Here is a 22,675-nt window from a genome sequence, read left to right on the forward strand (position 1 = left end):
AATAAATAATCTCTTGTTTTAAAGGCCAAACAAGGCTATTTGTGAAAAGGACAGTTTTATTTTAAAGTTAATTTTCTGGTCTCTTTAAAGCTACCCCGAATGGAATCCTGACAATGATACAGGACACACAATGTAAGTTAAAATTTTTAAGCTGTTGTTTGTAAAGGAGATCATTATAAGGAATTCAGGTTAAACTTTCAAAATTTATAAACAAAAAATATTTCATGAATATCTTTATCGAATATGAGAGTTTGGTAAAAGTCACTGGGTAAAAGATTCTTTAGAAACTATATTATGCTAGTAATTTTTATTATGTTATTTTTGTAGCTTTTTCCCCAGTTACTTCACATAAAAATGCCTACAGAGATTGGAATTACAATCATAAAAGGGGTGTTTTAACAATAAATCTTAATTACTTCTGATAGACCTCTTTGTCATTTTTTATATTTTATGTCTCACATTACTAGGGGTGATCCATTCATGTTGCAGCAATCAACAAACCCAGCACCAGGAATTCTGGGACCTCCACCCCCTTCATTTCATCTTGGGGGACCAGCAGTTGGACCAAGAGGAAATCTGGGTGATTATAAAATTTGTTACTTTTCCCTAAGAACTTTCACCATAAAAATTAAATGTAGTCATTAGAGGCAAAAGAAGCCTCATTGAAATGTTATTAGAAAATAGCATCACTTTAAAAGACATGGTTCTCCTGGTATTTTTGATAAACTCTGGTTTGTGTTGAAAGATGGCCAGTTTTCATACTTATTATAAGACTGAAAAAAGTAACTTTTTCTCCATAAAGGTGCTGGGAATGGAAACCTGCAAGGACCAAGACACATGCAAAAAGGCAGAGTGGTAATACAGCTTTTGATTTTACTTTATTTGCTGTTTGGGGAAATGTGATTTAACTTTTCCCCCCCGAGAGAGAGAGAGAGAGAGAGCCTGAGTGTACCCATGGAGGAGGGGCAGAGGGAGAGAGAATCCTTAAGCAGGCTCCACAATCAGTGCAGAGGCTCCATCTCACAACTGTGAGATCATGACCTGAGCCAAAAATCAAGAATTGGACAACCCAGCCACCAGGCACTCCTTGCCCCCCCTCCCTTTTTTTTTTTTACTTAACTTTCAAATCTTTGTGAATTGAATCTGTCTTGTAATCCTTTATTATAGGGAGACTGCTATAATTTGAAAATAATCAGCCTTTTATATGACTTTGATAAACGTTTTCATTTTCATATACCCATACTATAGAGATTACACCTTGAGTGTAACAAATTTTGCTATCCAGTTAAGCACACAGTATTCTTTTTTAAAACCAGTCCAGAGTCTGTTCTCTGAATCTTCAAGATATACTCCAGTGAATCTGATTTCCTGGGTAGTTACAAAATTCTCTAGAATGTTATGAGTTGTTTTAAATCTATTCTGGTTAGACTATGAAAGTCCTTTCGTCTTGATTCTAAAGAGACCTCTTGACTTGATTTTTTTTTCCTAATGGATAGGAAACCAGCCGCGTTGTTCATATCATGGATTTTCAGCGAGGGAAAAACTTGAGATATCAACTATTACAGTTGGTAGAACCATTTGGAGTCATTTCAAATCATCTGATTCTAAATAAAATTAATGAGGTATGAGTTGAAATCAGTGCTGTATTCATTACTAATATACTTCTTAAAGGTTTTTTTATGATTTTGTATTTGAAAAAGATCTCCGTGTATTCTTAAATCATTAACATGGAATGTGATCGAGAAAAAAGCAAATAGTTGATGCATGTCAATAATATTAAATTCTAGTCCTAACGGATTATTGAGTAACTTTATTAATTGTGATCCTTAAGCAGTTAAATTGTCATTACATTACTATATGAGCTATAAAAGAATGGTAATTCTTTGGGAAGTGATTCCACACTTTTATCAAAAGAGTGCCAAGTTATTATTTCAAATCCAGTAGACAATAAATCACAGTTGAATAGCATGAAGGTAATAAAATCTGAGATGACCTTTAATAAAAGAGCAAATAGCAATTTTGGGATTTTTGTTCTGCTTTCAGACTCTTAAAAATGCTTCCTAATGATTAAATATATCTAGAAAGACTTGGGTGGTGTTTCTGTTTTGTTTTAGAAATATTAATTTTGTGCAATTTTAGGCATTTATTGAAATGGCAACCACAGAGGATGCTCAGGCTGCAGTGGATTATTACACAACCACACCAGCATTAGTATTTGGCAAGCCAGTGAGAGTTCATTTATCCCAGAAGTATAAAAGAATAAAGGTAATAACAATTCTTTTCCCATTTGTACCACCAACATTTGTACATCATTTTAATGCTTATTAACTAGCTATTTTAAGTTGCTACTAATAAATAGGATTATCTTCACTATCAGTAAGTAAGTATGGCATACCTACCAACATTTGACTTGCCTTTTGTTTGTTTACCTATTGTTATTTTCTGTTTATTATTTAGAAACCTGAAGGGAAACCAGACCAGAAATTTGATCAGAAGCAAGAACTTGGGCGTGTGATACATCTCAGCAATTTACCTCATTCTGGTTATTCGGATAGTGCAGTTCTCAAGCTTGCTGAACCTTACGGAAAAATTAAAAATTATATACTGATGAGGATGAAAAGCCAGGTAATACCACAGATAAAAGGTTTTTAAGATTACTTTTCAGTAAATCTCACTTTTAGGGGTTTTTTGTTTGGTTGTTTCTTGTTTGGTTTTTTTGTTTTGGGGTTTTTTTTTTGGTATATATTTTTAGTGAAGGGGGAGGTAATTAAATTCATCTTCTCATAGATAAATTTTCTTTTTAAAAATTCAAAAAAAAAATTTTTTTTTAATGTTTGTTTATTTTTAATTTTTTTTTTTCAACATTTATTTATTTTTTTGGGACAGAGAGACACAGAGCATGAACGGGGGAGGGGCAGAGAGAGAGGGAGACACAGAATCGGAAACAGGCTCCAGGCTCCAAGCCATCAGCCCAGAGCCTGACGCGGGGCTCGAACTCACGGACCGCGAGATCGTGACCTGGCTGAAGTCAGACGCTCAACCGACTGCGCCACCCAGGCGCCCCAATGTTTGTTTATTTTTGAGAAAAAGAGAGGGAGAGATAGAATACGAAGCAGGTTCCAGGCTCTGAGCTGTCAGCACAGAGCCTGACACAGGGCTCAAACTCAGGAACCATGAGTTCATGACCTGAGCCGAAATTGGAAGCTCAACTGACTGAGCCACCCAGTCTCCCCTCCTAGATAAATATTCTTAGCCTAACTGATAAATGGTGATTTCTTTAAGTCCTACTAGATTTTCTTAATGTATAAAGATAAATACTGAAAATTATAAAGTGGGAAGTAAAGATTTCCTTCTCTTGCCTAGACTAGTAACGCTATTTGTTTTTAAAGTTTGCTTTCAAAAATATTAGTTTGTATATAGTTATGCTGTTTTTTTCTTCCCTCAAGTGGTATTATATCATTGTGTGGATTACATTGACTAAAAACTATAACAAATTTAACTTCTTGAGTTGGTGGATATTTAGAGTTGCTAGTTTTTTGGACTGTACCATTGGTGTTGCTTTAGACTTGGCAGCATGTGAATTTTTGCATATTCAGATCATATAATTGAAGGATAAAATTTCAGAATTAGACTTTTGGATCCTGATGTCTTTTTTACTTTGATATTGCCAAATTGGTCTTAAAAAAATAGTACCAATTTATAATTACACCAGCATTATCCAAGAGTGCTTGAACTCTGTAGATGTTTTAGACTTCAAATTAAGTGAATTGAATGGGTGAATTAAGTTGTTAACTTGTATTTTTCATTTTAAAAATCCAGAGTAAGGAGAATGTTTATTTTGTTAACTTTTTTTTAATATTTTTTAATGTTTATGTTTTAAACATTTATTTTTAATGTTTATTTTTGAGAGAGAGAGAGGGAGGGAGAGACAGAGTGGGAGCAGGAGAGGGGCAGAGAGAGGGAGACAGAGAATCTGAAGCAGATTCCAGGCTCCAAGCTGTCAGCACAGAGCCTGACATGGGGCTTGAACCCACGAACCATGAGATCATGACCTGAGCCAAAGTAGGACGCTCAACCAAGCCAGCCACCCACACCCCCCCTTAATGTGTATTGTTTCTGAGTGAGAGAGTACGCACGAGCGGGAGAGTAGTGGGAGACACAGAATCTGAAGCAGGCTCCAGGCTCTGAACTGTCAGCACAGAGCCAGACATGGCGCTTGAATTCCCCAACCATGAGATCATGATCTGAGCCAAAGTCTGACACCCAACCCACTGAGCAACTCAGGTTCCCCTGTTGTTGTCTTTTTTTTTTTTTTTCTTTTTTTTTTCAACGTTTTTTTATTTATTTTTGGGACAGAGAGAGACAGAGCATGAACGGGGGAGGGGCAGAGAGAGAGGGAGACACAGAGTCGGAAACAGGCTCCAGGCTCCGAGCCATCAGCCCAGAGCCTGACGCGGGGCTCGAACTCACGGACCGCGAGATCGTGACCTGGCTGAAGTCGGACGCTTAACCGACTGCGCCACCCAGGCGCCCCTTGTTAAGTCTTTTTTAAGGGCATTCTGAGTTTGTATCTTTCCAGACTATTTTTTTTATTGTTTTAATGTTTGTTTATTTTTGAGAGAGCACAAGCAGGGGAGGGGCAGAAAGCAAGAGTTGGGTACTTAACTGGCAGAGCTACCCAGGTGCCCCTTTCCAGACTTTTTATTTTGAGAGAGAGTGTAACAGAGAAGGGTCAGAGAAAGGGAGAGAGAATCCCAAGTAGGTTCCACACTGTCCGCACAGAGCCTGATGCGGGGCTTGATTCCATGACCCTGGGATCATGACCTGAGCTGAAATCAAGAGTCGGACACCGAACCTACTAAGCTACCCAGGTTGCCCCCATACTTTTTAATTAATTTTTCTTACAGTATTTTGAGTAATAGCTTCTAAGCTACTTTATCTTTTTATTTATATTACAGAAAACGTACAGAAAACATATAGATGTTTTAATATTTAGTGCTTTGTAATTGGGTGATTTTTAACTTTTACTGGGGTCTCTATTAAAAAACTAAATTTTCCTAACAGATGGATTAAAAAAAATAATAAGCACCAGAGTTAAATGCAGTTCTTTGAAAACTAATGTTCTTCTTTTTTTTCTTTCTTTTTTTTAAAGGCTTTTATTGAGATGGAGACCAGAGAAGATGCAATGGCAATGGTCGACCACTGTTTGAAAAAGGCCCTTTGGTTTCAGGGGAGATGTGTTAAAGTTGACTTGTCAGAAAAATATAAAAAATTGGTACTGAGGGTATGTAGTACTGGATTTGTCATCATTATAAAATCTATCTCACATATTTTAAGCCACAGCATTTTTTTTTTTTTTTTTTTAAGATACAGAACAACACCAAGCTGAGGGCGAGGGGGCTGAGAGAAAGGGAGAGAAAGAATCCCAAGCAGGCGCCATGCTGTCGGGGAAGAACCTGACTCAGGGCTCGATTCCATAAACTGTGAGATCATGACCTAAGCCAAAATCAAGGGTCAGATGCCTAATCAACTGAGTCACCTGGGCGCCCCACGCCATGGCATTCTTATAAACATTTTTGTTTGCTAAGAATAAAGGATTTGGTTTTTAAAAAAAATTTTTTTTTTAACATTTATTTATTTTTGAGACAGAGAGCACGAATGGGGGAGGGTCAGAGAGGGAGACACAGAATCCGAAACAGGCTCCAGGCTCTGAGCTGTCAGCACAAAGCTGGATGCGGGGCTCGAGCTCACAGACCGCGAGATCATGACCTGAGCCGAAGTCGGCTGCTTAACCTGACTGAGCCACCGAGGCGCCCCAGGATTTGGTTTTTTAAAGATACCAACCTTTTTCCCCCCTGGTGTTCTTCAGAAGTGTTTTGTTTTTTTAATGGTACTGTGTAAGAAATGCCTTTATTGCTTTATTCTATTTAAAGATTTTATTTGAACAGAGCTCTGCTACCAAAATATTTATTATCCACTGTTCTGCTGCTTTGTTGAAATGTTGATTATAATGAACTGCTGACCCTAAGCAGCTTAAATTCTAAGGTACGGTTACAGAGCTTGAATAAGCTTAGTTGATGATATAAAGGATGGTTATCAAATGTTAGTTAATTGGATAATCATATAATCTGCAAATGAACATATTCTAATACATTTATTTAACTTCTACAAAATTTTGTCTTGTAGATTCCCAACAGAGGCATTGACTTACTGAAAAAAGATAAATCTCGGTAATTTTGTTTTGTGTGTATATACACTAGTATTTTAAACTTTTGTTTTCCAACTCAGAATTAATTGAGGGGTATCCTTTTGATTTCAGGAAAAGATCTTATTCTCCAGATGGCAAAGAATCTCCAAGTGATAAGAAATCCAAAATTGATGGTTCCCAGAAGACTGAAAGTACAACTGAAGGTAAAGAACAAGAGGAGAAGTCAGGTGAAGATGGTGAAAAAGATACAAAGGATGACCAAGCAGAGCAAGAACCTAACATGCTTCTTGAATCTGAAGATGAGCTTCTTGTCGATGAGGAAGAAGCAGCCGCACTGCTAGAAAGTGGCAGTTCAGTGGGAGATGAGACAGATCTTGCTAATTTAGGTGATGTGGCTTCTGATGGGAAAAAGGAACCTTCAGACAAAGCTGTGAAAAAAGATGGAAATGCCAGTGCTTCAGCAGCTGCAAAGAAAAAGCTTAAAAAGGTAAAGGGAGATTGTATATTGACCTGTTTGAACAGAAAACTAGATCAGATAAATGTTTCCTATTTACATTAGCAGGGTCAGATTAAAGAGAACTAGTCACTTATATTCGAAAAAATCAGGTAAATTTTTAAAAGTAAACTCTGCAATAAGTAGGTTAAGTAACTTTTAAAATAGATATAAAAAAGTGTCAACTCACAGGGAAATTTTTAGCAAGGAAGGAAATTGACTTTTATTTGTGTACTGTGGTGGTAGTGTGTAAGTACTGGTAGGCAGCCTGGTAGTCGAACTTTTAAAAAGATGGGATATGAGTTTAAGTTAACTGACCCGAGATACTTAAAACATTCAGCCACTCATTTAAAAAGTGTTAGACTTGAAGAATTTTCCTATTTGAGAACGAAAACCTTGATCAGATAATTCAATATCTGAAGATACTCAATATTTGAAGACCTTTTTTGAGAACACATAAAAGCATTTAAAGTGAAGTCAAATAGGGGCGCCTGGGTGGCGCTGTCGGTTAAGCGTCCGACTTCAGCCAGGTCATGATCTCGCGGTCCGTGAGTTCGAGCCCCGCGTCAGGCTCTGGGCTGATGGCTCAGAGCCTGGAGCCTGTTTCCGATTCTGTGTCTCCCTCTCTCTCTGCCCCTCCCCCGTTCATGCTCTGTCTCTCTCTCTCCCAAAAATAAATAAACGTTGAAAAAAAAAAATTTAAAAAAATAAAGTGAAGTCAAATAGACAAACATATGCATAGCATAAAGAGTAAAACAAGAGACTGGTGTACTGAATTACCTATGATGAGGATTAGAGTATTAAAATGCCCTTGCATTAAATGGCTGTTACAATGAGATCTCAGTAATCTTGGTCCATTGGTTTTTGTAAGCAACGTTCCAGCTATTAGAAAACGAATTTTTATCTCCAGATGTTGATGGGTAGGTCAGATAAAGTTATTTTCCTTGAAGTGGATTGTTGCAGAATCCGTTTGCAGTCTTAAGAGCTGATAATTATTGAGCATTTATTATATGCTATAAATTTTGTAAGCTCTTTTTATATGCTAATTAATTTAGTCCTCAAAGTAACTGTAGTAGATACCTTTGTTGACTCCATTTCATGAATGAATAAATTTGGCATAGAGAAGTTTAATAAATTGTCTACAGTCATCCTGCTTGTGTAAGTGGCAGAATCTAAACTTTAAACATAGGTCATGCTCTAGAGCTTGCTTTTTTTTTTTTTTTTAAAACCACTATTTTAGACTGCATATTCTCTAAACAACAGTTGTATCCTAAGATACTGTCTTCCAAAGGATACCATTGAACTACTTTTATCAAATCACATTTTTGATACATAATCCCTTGTAGCATAATAGTTACAGCAAGTGTAGAATATAATGTCCTTATTTCATTTATTTTCTGCTCTTTTTGTGAGGCAAGCCTTTATTTAGTTTTAAAACTAAGTTTTTTTGTTTAAAAAATCTGATTTTGGGGGAGAAAGTCAGTATTTTGAGAGAATAAATAAAGACAAAGACGCTATCCCTTTCCCTTCAAGTAAAGCAAATGGAAGGGATGCTGCAGGATAATTGTTGCAGAGTAAATTTGTCTTTCTTAACAGCGTCGTTTCCCAGGGAGTATGGAAGGTTTTGTCACTCTAGATGAGGTTGGTGATGAGGAAGATTCGGAACGTCAGAAACTTCGTAAATCGGGCATGACATTTAGATCTGGTGACAAAAATGATGATGGTTTGGTTGAAATTAAGGTGGACAAGATCGAGGAACTTGATCAAGAAAACGAAGCAGCGTTGGAAAATGGAATTAAAAATGAGGAAAATACAGAACCAGGTGCGGAATCTGCTGAGAATGCTGATGATCCCAACAAAGATACAAGTGAAAACGCGGATGGCCAAAGTGATGAAAACAAGGAGGACTATACAATCCCAGATGAGTATAGAATTGGACCATACCAGCCCAATGTTCCTGTTGGTGAGATTTAAGGCTTTGTTCTTCCCCTCTCACCCTCCCCAAGTTCTTATTAAATAAGATTTTTAAATTGGTCTTACATAAACTGATACCATTTTAAATCTATTTCTCTGCAGAACATTTTGTAAATCTTAATACATTCTTTTCCACTTAACCAACTCTCATTTTGTATTATCTTTTGTTACCATTTCATAATATATTCTTTCTCCGCGTAAAGGTTTCTGAGAACTTCACATTGCTTTTTCTTTATCTTTTGTATTTCTGCCTTTTTAAGAATGCAGTTAGGTGGGACCTTAACTGTGAATTGAGTACAATTAACTACTGATATCATGGCTTTTGTTTTGTTTTAGCTTAGGTTATATTGGACTTCTCACCAATATTATCTTGTTCAAATTACATTGACCGGAAAAAGAGATTTGACAACACTAATTAAATCTTCAGTTTACTAAATTTGTAAGAATGTATGTTTGTGTTCTAGGTATAGACTATGTGATACCTAAAACAGGGTTTTACTGTAAGCTGTGTTCACTCTTTTATACAAATGAAGAAGTTGCAAAGAATACTCATTGCAGCAGCCTTCCTCATTATCAGAAATTAAAGGTAAGGCTGAACCTAAAAGAGAAGAGTTCTTTTATGAAAACTAACAAATAATGTAAATTTGTATAAAGTAAAATGTGTGTGGTACTTTCTGTAGACCCATCCTAGAGATGACACATTTACTTCTTTATTGATGGGCCTTAAACAGTTTAGTGGATTCTAGAAACATCTCTTGAGCCTTTTTCTATGGTACATTCAATTGAATAATTTTCTAGCCATGTTCTAAGATTCTGATGTAATTAAAGTTACTTAAATATTCTTGACTAAGCGTTGTGAGAGTGTAATTTCTCTAATTGGGAAGATCCTGGAGGCCTGAAATCCCAAGTGGAATAATGAAAAGCTTTTTCACCTTCTGTAAAGTGCCATGTCTCTTTATACTTAATGATGTTTATATCACCTTTAAGTTGTTTATTAATGATGATATTTTGTGAGTTATATGACCAATGAGAGATAAAGGTAAAAGGATAAATGAATAAATAATCATAACAAATTTCTCTTACTAGATTTTGAAATTCGGTGTTGTTGTTAGTGACTTTTTTAAGGACTGTTGAAACAGAGAATAGTATAAAACTTGAAAGAAGTTAAAGAACTGAATTACAGATAACCTGGTTTTTTACACTGCTTTCTAATACAGAGCTCATTGTATACTCAGTCATCAAATGTGCTCTGTATGTTGATTTAGATGGATAAAGATAGGCTTGAATTTAGGAAATAATTCCAGTTCTTGGCTATGTCACTAGTTTTAAATGTAAATGTTCTTTGCTACCTGTATGTATCTTCCCATTATGCCTATGAAAAAAGAATGGTGGTTAATCCCATTAGTAGCAGCAAACAAATAATACTTGTTTTGGTATTTAGCTGTATGGAGGCAGAAACTGTTACAAAGGAGAGTATTAAGACACAAGTTGTATCCTGGTATTTGATACTTTATAAATGATAGACTTGTAAATATTTTCTGCTATTATAATTTTCTAGGTATTTGTTCTGTTGGAGGTGTTCTAAAGAGAGGTGGCTCTCTTTATTCTAAAGGAACTTTGTCAACTTCATTAAAATTTACCATGCACTACATTTTTGCTGATTATGATAATGACTTGATACTTTCCTGAGTGTTTTTTCCCTTTAGGATATAGTGGCTTTTAACCCTCTCAGCAATTTGGAGAAACTGTGATAGAGTTGAGAAATTCTACCCAAAAGTCAAAAAAACTTTGAATCTTTTAGATTTGTTGAGGGAAGGTTACTTATTAATGTTTTAGTATGTCCAAGAACCCTAGAAGTTACAGGTGTGTAATACAGGGGCCACTGCTTTTGTAAATGAGGTGTTCTGGGGGAACACAGTCACAGTCATTCAGTTAAGTACTGTTTATGGCTGGTTTTATTGCTGTAACAGCAGAATTGAGTAGATGAAATAAAGAACAGCCCACAGACTTAAAATAAATACTGCTGGCTGGCCCTTTAAGAAAATGTTAGTTTAATGCAAGGCACACTGAATAAATGCATGTTATTTTAACTAATCTGTGTTTTTGGAGCAGTGGCAGTTCTTCTATGCAAGTATGGTCTTTGTTTTCTTAACTGTGTGAGTTAATATTAATTGCAAGTTGAAATAATCTTTTTTTCACATTTTATCATTCTCCCCCATATCTTGTGTACTGTGAACTAGTTTAGTTTTGTACACTGACTTAACAAGAATAATTGAATTTGTAAAATATTGGTAAGGTTGTAGTTAAATTACACTCAAATTCTGAATAAACTTGGATAGAATATTTCATTTTGGAATTCACTTAGGTGTTTCTTATGTGATTTAATCCCTGTAATTTTTTTTTTCCTTTTCAGAAATTTCTGAATAAATTGGCAGAAGAACGCAGGCAGAAGAAGGAAGCTTAAGATGTGCAAGAAGCTTAACAATTTCAAAGAAAATAATGGTTCTTTGTTTTTAATGTTAACCTTTTTTAAATACAATACTGGTAGTTAGAAGAAAACTATTGTACTCTTTTGTTTTAGTGGAAAAATATTAGATGTCTGTTCATGTGTTAAGTGTTACAGCAAAAATACATATACGGTTAAGTTAATGAAGAATTGTTTTTGTTTTATCAAAATGGTAACAGACAGAAGTACTTTGTAGAGACTGACTTGTAAGTTACTTAAGACAACTTGCACCACTAAGAAAAAAGATACCTAGAATCATTCAGAGAAATGAAATTTAGTTCCACGCTTCAAAGAAATGTCAAAACTTTTGATTCCATTCAATAAAGAACAAAACCAATGGTATTTTTATTACTTTCATCTGAAACATTCCGCATTTTAATCTGAGCCTTTTGCAGACTTCTCATCATTTGGAGTTTGAAGGTTTTTGGTTGCGTTTTATTTGGATATCTTCATTAATATGAGATTGGCAATTATAATGCAGGTGCAGTTTTCTTTTAATGTCATGCTGTTGTTTAGGTAATAAGAAATACTAAGTAATTGGCTTTAGATTTTTGTAATTTTTTTCCCCTAAGTTCCTGCTAGATTTCGTATTCTAGTAGTCAATGTATTTTCAGTGAAATGTAAAAATATTCCCGTTCCCTTTGAGCAGTATTAATTTCTTGAGATCTTATTGCTTGTCACTTGAATCCTGTAGCTGTCATACATCTGGTATAAGCAACATTTGATTTTTGAAGTGTGTAGACCATCTCTTCATATTTCAAGATGTAATTTTACATTTCTGCATTTTAAAAAGTTTGGCCATAAACTAGACGCACGCTTCTAATTCATATACCTGCACATGTGACCTTTGTGAACAGAAATTTGCATGTATAATCTGTGTTTACTTGTAACTTTCTGGTAATATACTGCTTATATCTGTGGATTCAAGTTTCTGAAGTGAATACCAATAAAAAAACAAAAAACCTAGGCCAAGTTCATTGGTTATACATATTTGGAATGTTAACCAATATTTTTGTCAGTTGTGGTTTTTATTCACTGTTACACTCTTTTGCATGCTTTAACAAATTACTACATTTTTAATCTAGAGTGTTCTAAAGACTGCTACTAAAGAACTGAGTTTTAAAGTTTTTGGTGCTGGTGGATTTCTTGTTCCTGTTACATGACAAAAAGTGGTGTGTGGAATGGGGCTTTTAAAAACCTTTGGACATTAAAATGCTAAGGGTGAAGAAATGGTAAAAGCTTGTGTTTAGGCCTAAGTATGAAACAGTAAAGTTGGGAATAACATGGAATATCAAGAATTAGTTCTACTAGCTTTTCAAAATCTGTTGGGATTCTTGGTATAAGGGATTTATTACCTATTGTTAAAAAATAAATTTTTAATTTTAAAAAATACAAGAATTTCTAGGAATTCTTTGAAACTCTTAGATCCAGGTGTATTAAAAGATGAATCAAAATTTTATGGTATACTTCTCAGAGGCAGTTAATGTTTTTCTAATGTGACATGTACAAAAAATCCTTGCCAGTTTACTTCTGTAGTTTAATTTTGGTCTTTACTAATTACCAGCTTTTAATTCCAACTTAACTAACAGCAAGCAACCCAAAGTATTTTATGTGCATTGGAATCCCTAATTGTTTCCTGTCAGTGATAGCTTTTTTCCATAGGTCCTACTTTGTTGGCTGTACCAGGCTGTACAAAAAAAAAAAAAGTTTAATGTCTTCATTTGATAACATTTAGGAAGTAGAAATTCTCATACATAAATTACCAGTGATAGATAAATCTGTAACAGCTATTTCCCAGATTATGGCAAACCTTTTTTCATGGGAATGTTTCCACGTAAACCTGCTGTCAAGTTTAAGAACATTTTGCCTGACACCATTTTAGCCTTTAGGTAAATCCTCTGCGAGGCAAAATTTTAGAAACCCCTTAAATTTGTAGTAGTATTTTTTAAGCCTATATAGCTCATAAATGTGGGATCTCAGAGTGACTCTGATAAGGCTTTCATTGACTAGCTGTAAAACTGATTAGGGTACCCTAAAAGTTTCACTTGAAATTTTATTAATGAGCAGAGTGAATTTCTGGCCACCGACTACACCATCTCCTATAGTCTAAGGTTCTAAGGAAAATTTTAAGGTACTCTATTCCCTGAATTCCTTGTTAGAGGTTTCCTCGTGCCCCTCTTTTAGGGTGATGGGGAACACAAAATACAGCCTGTTAAGTGTTAATGGCAGGTATTAGAGTTATCAAAGAGGAATAGACTTTATTTTTTGCCTAGCTTTGTTCATGATGGGTTTTCAGTGGGTTTGAACAGTAGAATGTAACATTACTGAGTAAAGAGAATGATGTGTAGTGGAAACCTGCTGGAACACTGCAGAACATTATTTAAAAACAGCGGGGTGCCTCAGTTGACTCAGTGGAGCATGCGACTCTTGATCTTGGGGTTGTGAGTTCAGATCCCACTTTGGGTGGAGAGATTCCTTTAAAATCTTAAAAAGGGGTGGGGGCACATCCAACTTCAACTCAGGTCACCACCTCCGTGAGTTCAAGTGATTGCGTTGGGCTCTGGGCTGACAGCCTGGAGCCTGCTTTCGATTCTGTCTCCCTTTCTCTCTGCCCTTCTGCTCATGCTCTGTCTCTCTCAAAAATAATAAACATTAAAAAATTTGAATCATGAAATGTTAGGTCCAGTCAGTGTGGGTTATTTAAGATCGCTTGTACTTGGGCTGGGAGCAGCTCTGTGTGGTCTCTTTTATTGGTCTCCATTATAGAATATAGCTTAGTATAGCTGAAAGCTCAAGTATTGAATGGTAATGAGTTTGGGATTGTGTTCTCTGGCAACCCTGAGCTGTTTGTCAGCTGGGGTTAAAATGCCCTTCCAGGGACACCTGGCTGGCTCAGTGGGTGGATCTTGTGACTCCCCCCCCCCCCCCCCCCTCAATGTTTATTTGCAAGAGAGAAGGAGACAATCCAAAGCGGGCTCCACACTCAGCTGCCAACACAGAGCCTGATGTGGGGCTTGAGCTCACGGATTAGGAGATGTGACCTGAGCCAAAGGTGGAAGCTCAACTGACTGAGTCACTCAGGTGCCCCTGAGCATGTGACTCTTGATCTTGGGATTTTAAGTTTGAGCTCCACATTGGGTATAGACGTTACTTAAAACCTTTTTAAAAGCAGAATGCCCTTCAGTTTGATGCTAGTCCTGTGACTGTTAGGCGTAAGGTCAAGATTTTTTAAGAGTTGGGGCACTTCAGTGGCTCAGTCAGTTGAGCATCCGACTGTTGATTTCAGCTCAGGTCATGGTCTCAGTTCATCAGAACAAGCCCCATGTCAGGCTCCACGCTAACAGTGCAGAGCTTCCTTGGGATTCTCTCTCAAATTTTTAAAAAAGATGCTTAGAGTCAACACTAGTAACAAAATGATAGTGTGAATTATTTTCCTTTAGTTTGGTTCTCAAATGTTAGCATGCATCAGAATTATCTGGAAATTTTGTTAAGACATGGCTGTGGAGCACCTGGATGGCTCAGTTGGTTAAGCATCTGAATCTTGATTTTGGCTCAGGTCATCTCCGGGTTCATGAGATCAGGCTCTGTGCTCACAGCTTGGAGCCTGCTTGTGATTCTCACTCTACCCTTTCCCCACTCAAGTGCTGTCGTGTGCTCTTTCTGAAAATAAAATGTGGCTGGGTCACTAGGCACTAGCTGGGTTAAATTTCTAATTTGCTAGTTTAGGGGTAGTCTTGATAATTTGCATTTTTAACAAGTTACCAGGTGATGGTGATGTCACATAAAGAGGCCACACTTTGAGAATGATTGTCTTACCTGTAGCTGAACAGAAGTATTTTGGTTAAGCAGTTGAAATCGAGCCTGCTTGGGGCGCCTGGGTGGCGCAGTCGGTTGGGCGTCCGACTTCAGCCAGGTCACGATCTCGCGGTCCGTGAGTTCGAGCCCCGCGTCAGGCTCTGGGCTGATGGCTCAGAGCCTGGAGCCTGTTTCCGATTCTGTGTCTCCCTCTCTCTCTGCCCCTCCCCCGTTCATGCTCTGTCTCTCTCTGTCCCAAAAATAAATAAACGTTGAAAAAAAATTAAAAAAAAAAAATCGAGCCTGCTTTAGGAACTCCTTTGGAAGTGCTGCTTTTGCTGCTGTTGCAAACAACTACAGGAAATGGTGGAAAATAATCACCATTTGGAAGCCTGTGCAAAGCATTTTTATAAAAACTAATGGGAGATACTCCATTTCAGAACCCTAGATACTGCTTTCCCAAGTGTGTCTTTTATCTTTTGCTCAGAACATTTGAGTCGTAATTTTCTGAGGACTTAGTACAATCACATTTCAAGGAAAGCTAGTGCGGCAGAAACAAAGTCTTGGGAATTCACTATTTTGCCTAACTGGATGTTTCTTTTCCTTTTTTCTCTTTTTCCACTGTGAATTACAACATAGTAACTAGTGAAAAAGCTTAATAACAACTAGTTTGTTGAAGTTTCAAGTGAATAGCAAAATGAAAATAGCTATCTCAGTCCCTCAAGTATGTATAACTTGCTGATTGATTAACTGTCTTTGATACTGGGTGAGGCTCAAAGTGCTCATTATTAGGTAAAAATCTGAAGGTAAAAACAGGTATCAGATTACAGAGATTAAAATGAAAAAATTATGGGTGAGGACTGTTGGAATGTAATACTAATTTTTAAGATTATGTTAACGTACTACAGGATTTATCTTAAGATTTTTAGCACTGGCCTTTCTATGAACATAAAATTCTAGCCTTAGTTTATAATTTCAACATAATTTAAGAACTCCGTAAAGCCAAATGTACAATAAAGAATGTGAAAATTAATGAAAAGGAAAGGCAGTCTATATTGAATGTGGTAGACAAAAAAATGGACATTAATGCCCACCTCAGTAGCATATGTAAACTTGGAGTGGGATGGCATTAAGTACAGCTTTGAAGACCTCTGAGCCATGATGTCCTTTTGCTCCATACGTGGTAGCATTGATAATGAAGTATTGGCCCCAAAGACCTGATGCAAAGTGTGATGTGCCGAGAGCACCAGGGATGTCCTACCTTTGATACAGGACAGTACTCAGGTTTCAGTCTTTGCACTTGTATATACAGTGTTAAAGCAGGACCAATTCCTGTTTGCTCAACTTTGCTAGCTTTCAATCAGAAGTAGTGGTTTCTCGGGGTGCCTTGGGTGGCTTATTTGGTTAAGCGTCCAACTTCAGCCCAGCTCGTGATCTCACAGTTTGTGAGTTCCAGTCCCACAACGGTCTCTGTTGTCTGCACAGAGCCCGCTTCCTCTGTCTCCCTCTCCCTGCTCCACCCCCGCCTCAAACTCTTTTCAAAAACAAATACTAAATAGATAAAAAACATTAAAAAAATATTTTTAAAAAGCAGTTTCTCATTGGCTATTTGACTCCAGATTTAAATGACTTTTGTTCCATTTCTAAAAGTTGGCTATAGCAGTGCCTGGCTGGCTCAGTCGGTAGAGTATACGAGGCTTGGCCTCAGGGTTGTAAAGTTGAGCCTCACGTTGGGTGTAGAGATCATTTGAAAAATTTTTTAATCTAGTTGTTTTTGAGAGAGAGCACAAGCAGGGGAGGGGCAGTGACGGAGATAGAATCTGAAGCAGAGTCAGGCTCTGAGCTGTCAGCCCAAAGCCCAATGTGGGACTCGAACTCGTGAACCGTGAGTTCATGACCTGAGCTGAAGTTGGACGCTTAAATGACTGAGCCACTCAGGTGCCCCAAGGGTGTAGAGATTTAAAAATAAAATCTCCTGGGGCACCTGGATGACTCAGTTGGTTAAGCATTGGACTTTGGCTCAGGTCATGATCTCGCAGTTCACGAGTTCAAGCCCCACTTAGGGCTTTGTGCTGAAAGCTCAGAGCCTGGAGTCTGTTTTCTGATTCTGTCTCCCTCTCTCTCTGCCCCCTGTCCCCCCACTTGTGCTTTGTTTCTCTCTCACAAAAATAAAACAAATATTTTTTTTAAGTTGGCTATAAACATCAAAAGGCTTTAGCAATTGGGTTACAGCTACTTTCTTGGCAACTACAAATCTATATGGACTTTCGTTTTCTATTTTTATTGCTCCAGTTGTATCAGGATAATCCCCAGTTTATCCTTTCTTTATGTGCATTCTGTAGTTTATTTTGCGGTGTCATGAGAGCCTGTGGGTGGGAAGGTATGGCAGTTCATTAGTGTGATGGATGGTGAAGCTGTAGTGATACCTCTTAATTCATTTTCCTGATTGTGGCTACTTCTCACAAGCAGTAGGTATATCTCTGGCCTGGCTTTTTTTTTTTTTTTTTTTTTTTTTTTTTTTTTTTTTTTGAGAAAGAGCACAACCAGGGGAGGGGCATTGAAAGAGAGGGAGAGAAAATCCCAAGTAGGTTCCACACTGCCAGCATGGAGCCTGGCACAGGGGCTCAAACTTACAAACCATGAGATCATGACCTGAGCCACAACCAAGAGTCAGTTGTTTAAATGAGCCACGCAGGCACCCCATGACCTGTCATTTTAAGCAGCAGCTTTGAGCTGTGTAAAGCAAGCACAATGGGTTTGGCCAGTCTTAGGGGAATTGCCTCTGCCCTTCCAACTTCCAGTATTCTGTAGTATGTAGACACACATCCACCTTCTGCAAAAACCTTTACCTACTCTGCATCTCACCTTACTTTCTAACTCCTGTTCATCCTGCCTACTCAACCTATACAAATTTGATCCTCCTTTTAACTAAGGATAGGTTTTTTTGGGGGGGGGGAGGGGTAAAATCTATATAACAATTTATCATCTTAACCATTTTTAAGTATACGGTTCAGTGGTGTTACATTCACTTTGTTCTGCAACCGTCCTCCATCCCCATAACTCTTCCATCTTGTAAAACTGAAGCTATCTATTAAGCAATAACTCTCCACCCCTTCTCCAGGCCCCTCACAACCATCGTTACCTTGTTTTTAGGATTTTGACTCTCTTGTTTAAGTAGTATCCTACAGTATCTGTCTTATTGTGACTTATTTCACTTAATGTACATAGGTTTCATCCATGATGTAGCATATTGCAGAATTCCCTCCTCAGAGACTAATACTTCATTGTATTTATATGCCATATTTTGCTTATCCACTAATCTGTTAATAGGCATGGGTTCTTTCCACATTTTAACTGTTAGTAATGCTATGAACATAGGTGTACAAATAATGTCTCTGAGAGCTGGCTTTCAATTGTTTTGGATATATACTCTGGAGTGGTATTGCTGGATCATATGGTAATGTTATTTTTAAATTTTTGAGGAACCTCCATGCTGTCTTCCGCAGCAGCTGTACCATATTACATTTCCACCAACTGCACAAGGGCTCCAGTTTCTCTACATTCTTGCCTTACTACGTTTTGCCTATTTGATAGTAGCTGTCCTAATGGGTGTGAGGTGGTATCAACAACTTTTCTAGGAAAAGATCATGCCAGTTACTGCCATGTGATGTCTATGTCTAGGACGCTTCTGGCACATGGTAGGTATTCATAATTTGTTGCCTGATGCTCTTGTGTCCTCATCTGAATTATAAATATTCAGAGCAGGGGCCATTGCTAACCACCACAGTACAGTGCTAGGTCCTTCCTAAAGACTCGGTGATGCTGGGGTACATACTTTCCCAGCTTCCACACGATACAAGACCATTACCAAACTGCTAAAGGAACATAAGATAGATTTTATTTAAGGTGTGATTTTTTTTTTCTGTTTATAAATGCAATTGAGAATTCAGACTATATGGGGCACCTGGGTAGCTCAGTGGGTTAAACGCCCGACTTTGGCTCAGGTCATGATCTCTCAGTTTGTAAGTTCGAGCCTCGTGTCAGGCTCTGTGCTAACAGCTCAGAGCCTAGAGCCTGGTTCGGATTCTGTGTGTCTCCTCTCTCTCTCTGTCTCTCTCTGCCCCTCCCCCACTCGTTCCCTCTCTCTGTCTCAAAAATACATAAAAACATTTAAAAATAGAAAAAAGGGGCGCCTGGGTGGCTCAGTCAGTTAAGCGTCTGACTTCGGCTCAGGTCATGATCTCGCGGTCTATGAGTTCGAGCCCCGCGTCCGGCTCTGTGCTGACAGCTCAGAGCCTGGAGCCTGTTTCCGATTCTGTGTCTCCCTCTCTCTGACCCTCCCCCATTCATGCTCTGTCTCTCTCTCTCTCAAAAATAAATAAACGTTAAAAAAAATTTTTTTTTAATTCAGAAGACAGTAAATCTTTGGAAATCTAAGGTACTTTTTATTCTAAGGTTTTGAAATCTAAAGAGACTATTACAGATACTGCTATGCCATCAGATATTTGCATTTATACCCACATACGCTTATTCTTAAATATATAATTTTAGAAGCTTATGTGTGCTATTTTGCAGCCTTTTTTTAAAATCAAGTATCAAACCCTACCAAGGGATATATGCATCTTTTTAATAACTAATGTTTTATTGTTACACCATAATTCATTTGAAGTTTAGAGTGGGAGCTTATTTACAGCCATCCTGGGACTTCATTACTATACTCTCTTCTGATTCCTACTTAGATCTCCATCTCAAGTTAGTATTCATTTTACTAACTAAACCAAATAGGTTTCTGCACTGTATTTGAACTGGACCTCTAATAGTCTCATTGAAGTGTCTGTTCTTATAATTGGCAAAATGTTGATAGTGTCTGCTCTACTAACAGCACTTTGCATTCATAGATCATCACCACCACTATCCAGACATAGCATGAGCATTTTTGCAAATGAGCAGAGGGTCCTTTGAAGGATATCCAGAATATACCAAGGAAGTACTCTGGGCCCGTCAAGCTTCCTCAGCCACAATGGTGAACCCTCACTGTGAGCTGGGAATAATATTTGAACTATATTCCCAATTTTTTTGTCTTTAAGTAAGCTCTATCCCCAAGATGGGGCTCAAACTCCCAAATCACAGTCAAGAGTCACATGCTTTTATCTACTGAGGCAGCCAAGTGCCCCAGGAATTGAAATCTTAACCCCTTTGTGTGAGAAAGACAGTGCAAGCCTTTAAATGGTTCAGATTAAAATAAACCAGGATTTACTGGAGTCCCTGGGTGGCTCAGTCGGTTAAGCATCCAACTCTTGATTTTGGCTCACGCCAAGATTTCATGTTTTGTGGGTTTGAGCCCCACATCGGGCTCTGCACTAACAGTATGGAGTCTGCTTGGGATTCTCTCTCTCTCTCTCTCTCTCTCTCTCTCTCTCTCTCTCTCTCTCTGTCTCTTTTTCTGCCCCTCCACCACTGTCACGCTCTCTCTCAAACAAACTTTTAAAATAAATGGGAATTTATCGAAGATACTTTTCAATATTACCAGTATAATCAAGTAGTTTATACAAAGTCACAAATTCTAATATTTTGTGATTGGCTTCTAAGTGTCTGGTTCAACTACAGATTATATAAACATCTATTTTGGTTTTGTTCTCCTCACCTGTTCATGCCTCTTCCAGTCTCAGGTTGATAGTTTATCTTCCAGGTTCCTCGGATGAATCATATTCCACAGACCTGTAAAACCACACCATCTCCTTCTTCCCAGAGATGTTTGCCCAGCAAGCAACAAAGCCAAACCTTTCCTCCCAGTTTAGACTATAGCTCTGAAAATGTAGAGCCAAAGACGTTCACCCAGGGGCTATGGCAGAACAACTGTGTTCACCTCTTTGGGGCTTTGGATTGACCAAAACCAGAGTTTTTTTAAGGTTTATTTATGTTTGAGAGAATATGAGCAGGGGAGGGGCAGAGAAAGGGGGACAGATGATCCAAAGCAGGCTCCACACTGATGGGAGTGAGCCCGACATGGGGCTCAAACTCACAAACCCTGAGATCATGACCTGAGCCAAAATCAGTCGCTCAACCAACTGAGCCACCCAGGTGCCCCCCCACCTTTTTTTTCTTAATCAGATCTTCAATGAGTGAAATGGCCCTAAACGTGAGTAGCCCTCTTCTAGATTCCTTCCCGTGGAGGGAACTTTTTTTTTCTTTTTTTCTTACTTTTAGTAGATACTAAAAGCATGTTGGGGTTTTTTTGTTTGTTTTGTTTTGTTTTGTTAAGTAAGCTCTATGCCAACATGGGGCCAAACTCAAGACCCCAGACCCCCAGGATCAAGAGTCGAAACCTCTACCAACTAAGCTAGCCCAGGCGCCCCTCTGTGCTTTAAAAAATTTTTTCTTTACATTTATTTATTTTTGAGAGACAGAGTGAGACAGAGCATGAGCAGGGAGGGACGGAGAGAGGAGACAATCTGAAGCAAGCTCCAGGCTTGGAGCAAGCGTTCCGCACAGAGCCCAACGCGGGGCTCAAACCCACAAACCCACGAACCATGAGATCATGACCTGAGCGAAGGTGGACACTTAACCCACTGAGCGACGCAGGCGCCCCCGGTCTGTGCTTTTAATATTCAAATTTTACAAAAGTAAAAAAGTAAATCTCAGTCCCTTATCTTCCTTCCCCAAAGGTAAGAAATTACTTTTTGTGCCTTTCTAATACAGTGTATACCTATTCAAACATCCAATTATTTTTACACATACTATACACTATACATTGATTAGTATCAGTAAAAATATATATGTTGAGGCTTGCCGTTGATGATTGCAAGGATTAATGTATGGAAGGCAGTGCAACCAGGATAACGGAAGAGGAAACTCTTGGACCTTGAGGTCCCACTCTTCTATATTATCTCTGGACAGAATATTTCCTTCCTTAGCTACAAAGAAGATTTCATATATTGCCTGGGGACCATATATACATAATTTGCGACTGTGCGCAAAGATCTAGCTTCAGAGTGTGTGTATGTGTGTGCCTGAACCTGTCTAAATGCAGGTGCTTGTAGACGAGTTAGTATCCTTCTGTTAGTTTGTCTTAGCTTATTGTTTCTATATATTTTTTTAAAGTTTATTTATTTCGAGAGAAAGTGGGGTAGGGGCACAGAGGAAGGGGGACAGAATCCCAAGCAGGTTCTTCTCAGTCAGTGAGGAGCCCTACCAACTGAGCCACCCAGGCGCCCCTGTTGTTTTTGTTTCAGGATCTCTGGATGTCATTGGGTGGGTGTCACTGTTAGTGTGACACTGTGTATCACATACATACACCCAACAAATGGGCTGTTGTTATCTAAATTAGATGTTCCTGTTTCGTGTCAATGTATTGGAGGTAACGTAGTCTGTAAGGTGTATTCTTCAGTCCTCAGCTCCCCCACTCACTGCGTGCCAACATTCTTGAAAGACGGTTGTCCGGCACAGGCTCGGCCGAGCTCCAGTCTCCCAGGAAGAAAGCGACACGATTTCCCGACTTCCAGTATACCCGTGTGCCAGGTATGCAGAAGAGGCCGTTGCGCATGCACAAGTGTGCAGCTTGGGATATGAAGCGAACGTTGGGGTCGCTCGTTCTCTCGCGCGCTCTCTAGTGGCTTCAGACAGCAGCGTTGACAGAACGAGGGGGCGGAGCCGGCGGCGGCGGAAGTGAAGTCACTTCCGGGCTGGGGTGTTTGTTTGG

At 38.3% G+C, this 22,675-nt stretch overlaps 1 protein-coding gene across 7 annotated transcripts in view; it reads left to right on the forward strand.

Moving 5' to 3' along the window:
- MATR3 (matrin 3) overlaps nt 1-12,188 on the forward strand; it is a 29,419-nt gene extending 17,231 nt beyond the window's left edge. For 6 of the 7 annotated variants that reach the window (XM_047085500.1, XM_047085467.1, XM_047085473.1 and 3 more), the window contains 12 exons: nt 91-132; nt 468-580; nt 803-855; nt 1,497-1,622; nt 2,140-2,265; nt 2,458-2,625; nt 5,153-5,284; nt 6,187-6,230; nt 6,320-6,695; nt 8,298-8,664; nt 9,140-9,261; nt 11,089-12,188. In XM_047085500.1, coding sequence (XP_046941456.1) covers nt 131-132; nt 468-580; nt 803-855; nt 1,497-1,622; nt 2,140-2,265; nt 2,458-2,625; nt 5,153-5,284; nt 6,187-6,230; nt 6,320-6,695; nt 8,298-8,664; nt 9,140-9,261; nt 11,089-11,139 — 1,680 coding nt within the window. In that variant the 5' untranslated portion in view covers nt 91-130 and the 3' untranslated portion in view covers nt 11,140-12,188. The remainder of the gene's footprint in view (nt 1-90; nt 133-467; nt 581-802; nt 856-1,496; nt 1,623-2,139; nt 2,266-2,457; nt 2,626-5,152; nt 5,285-6,186; nt 6,231-6,319; nt 6,696-8,297; nt 8,665-9,139; nt 9,262-11,088) is intronic. The other variant, XM_047085482.1, reaches the window with a different exon arrangement.
- The last annotated feature ends 10,487 nt before the right edge of the window (nt 12,189-22,675 follow it).

Source organism: Lynx rufus, unplaced genomic scaffold, assembly GCF_022079265.1.
Source record: "Lynx rufus isolate CCGP_SWC_20201006 ecotype Redwood Valley unplaced genomic scaffold, mLynRuf1.p SCAF_1, whole genome shotgun sequence".
In the NCBI taxonomy this organism is placed as follows: domain Eukaryota; kingdom Metazoa; phylum Chordata; class Mammalia; order Carnivora; family Felidae; genus Lynx; species Lynx rufus.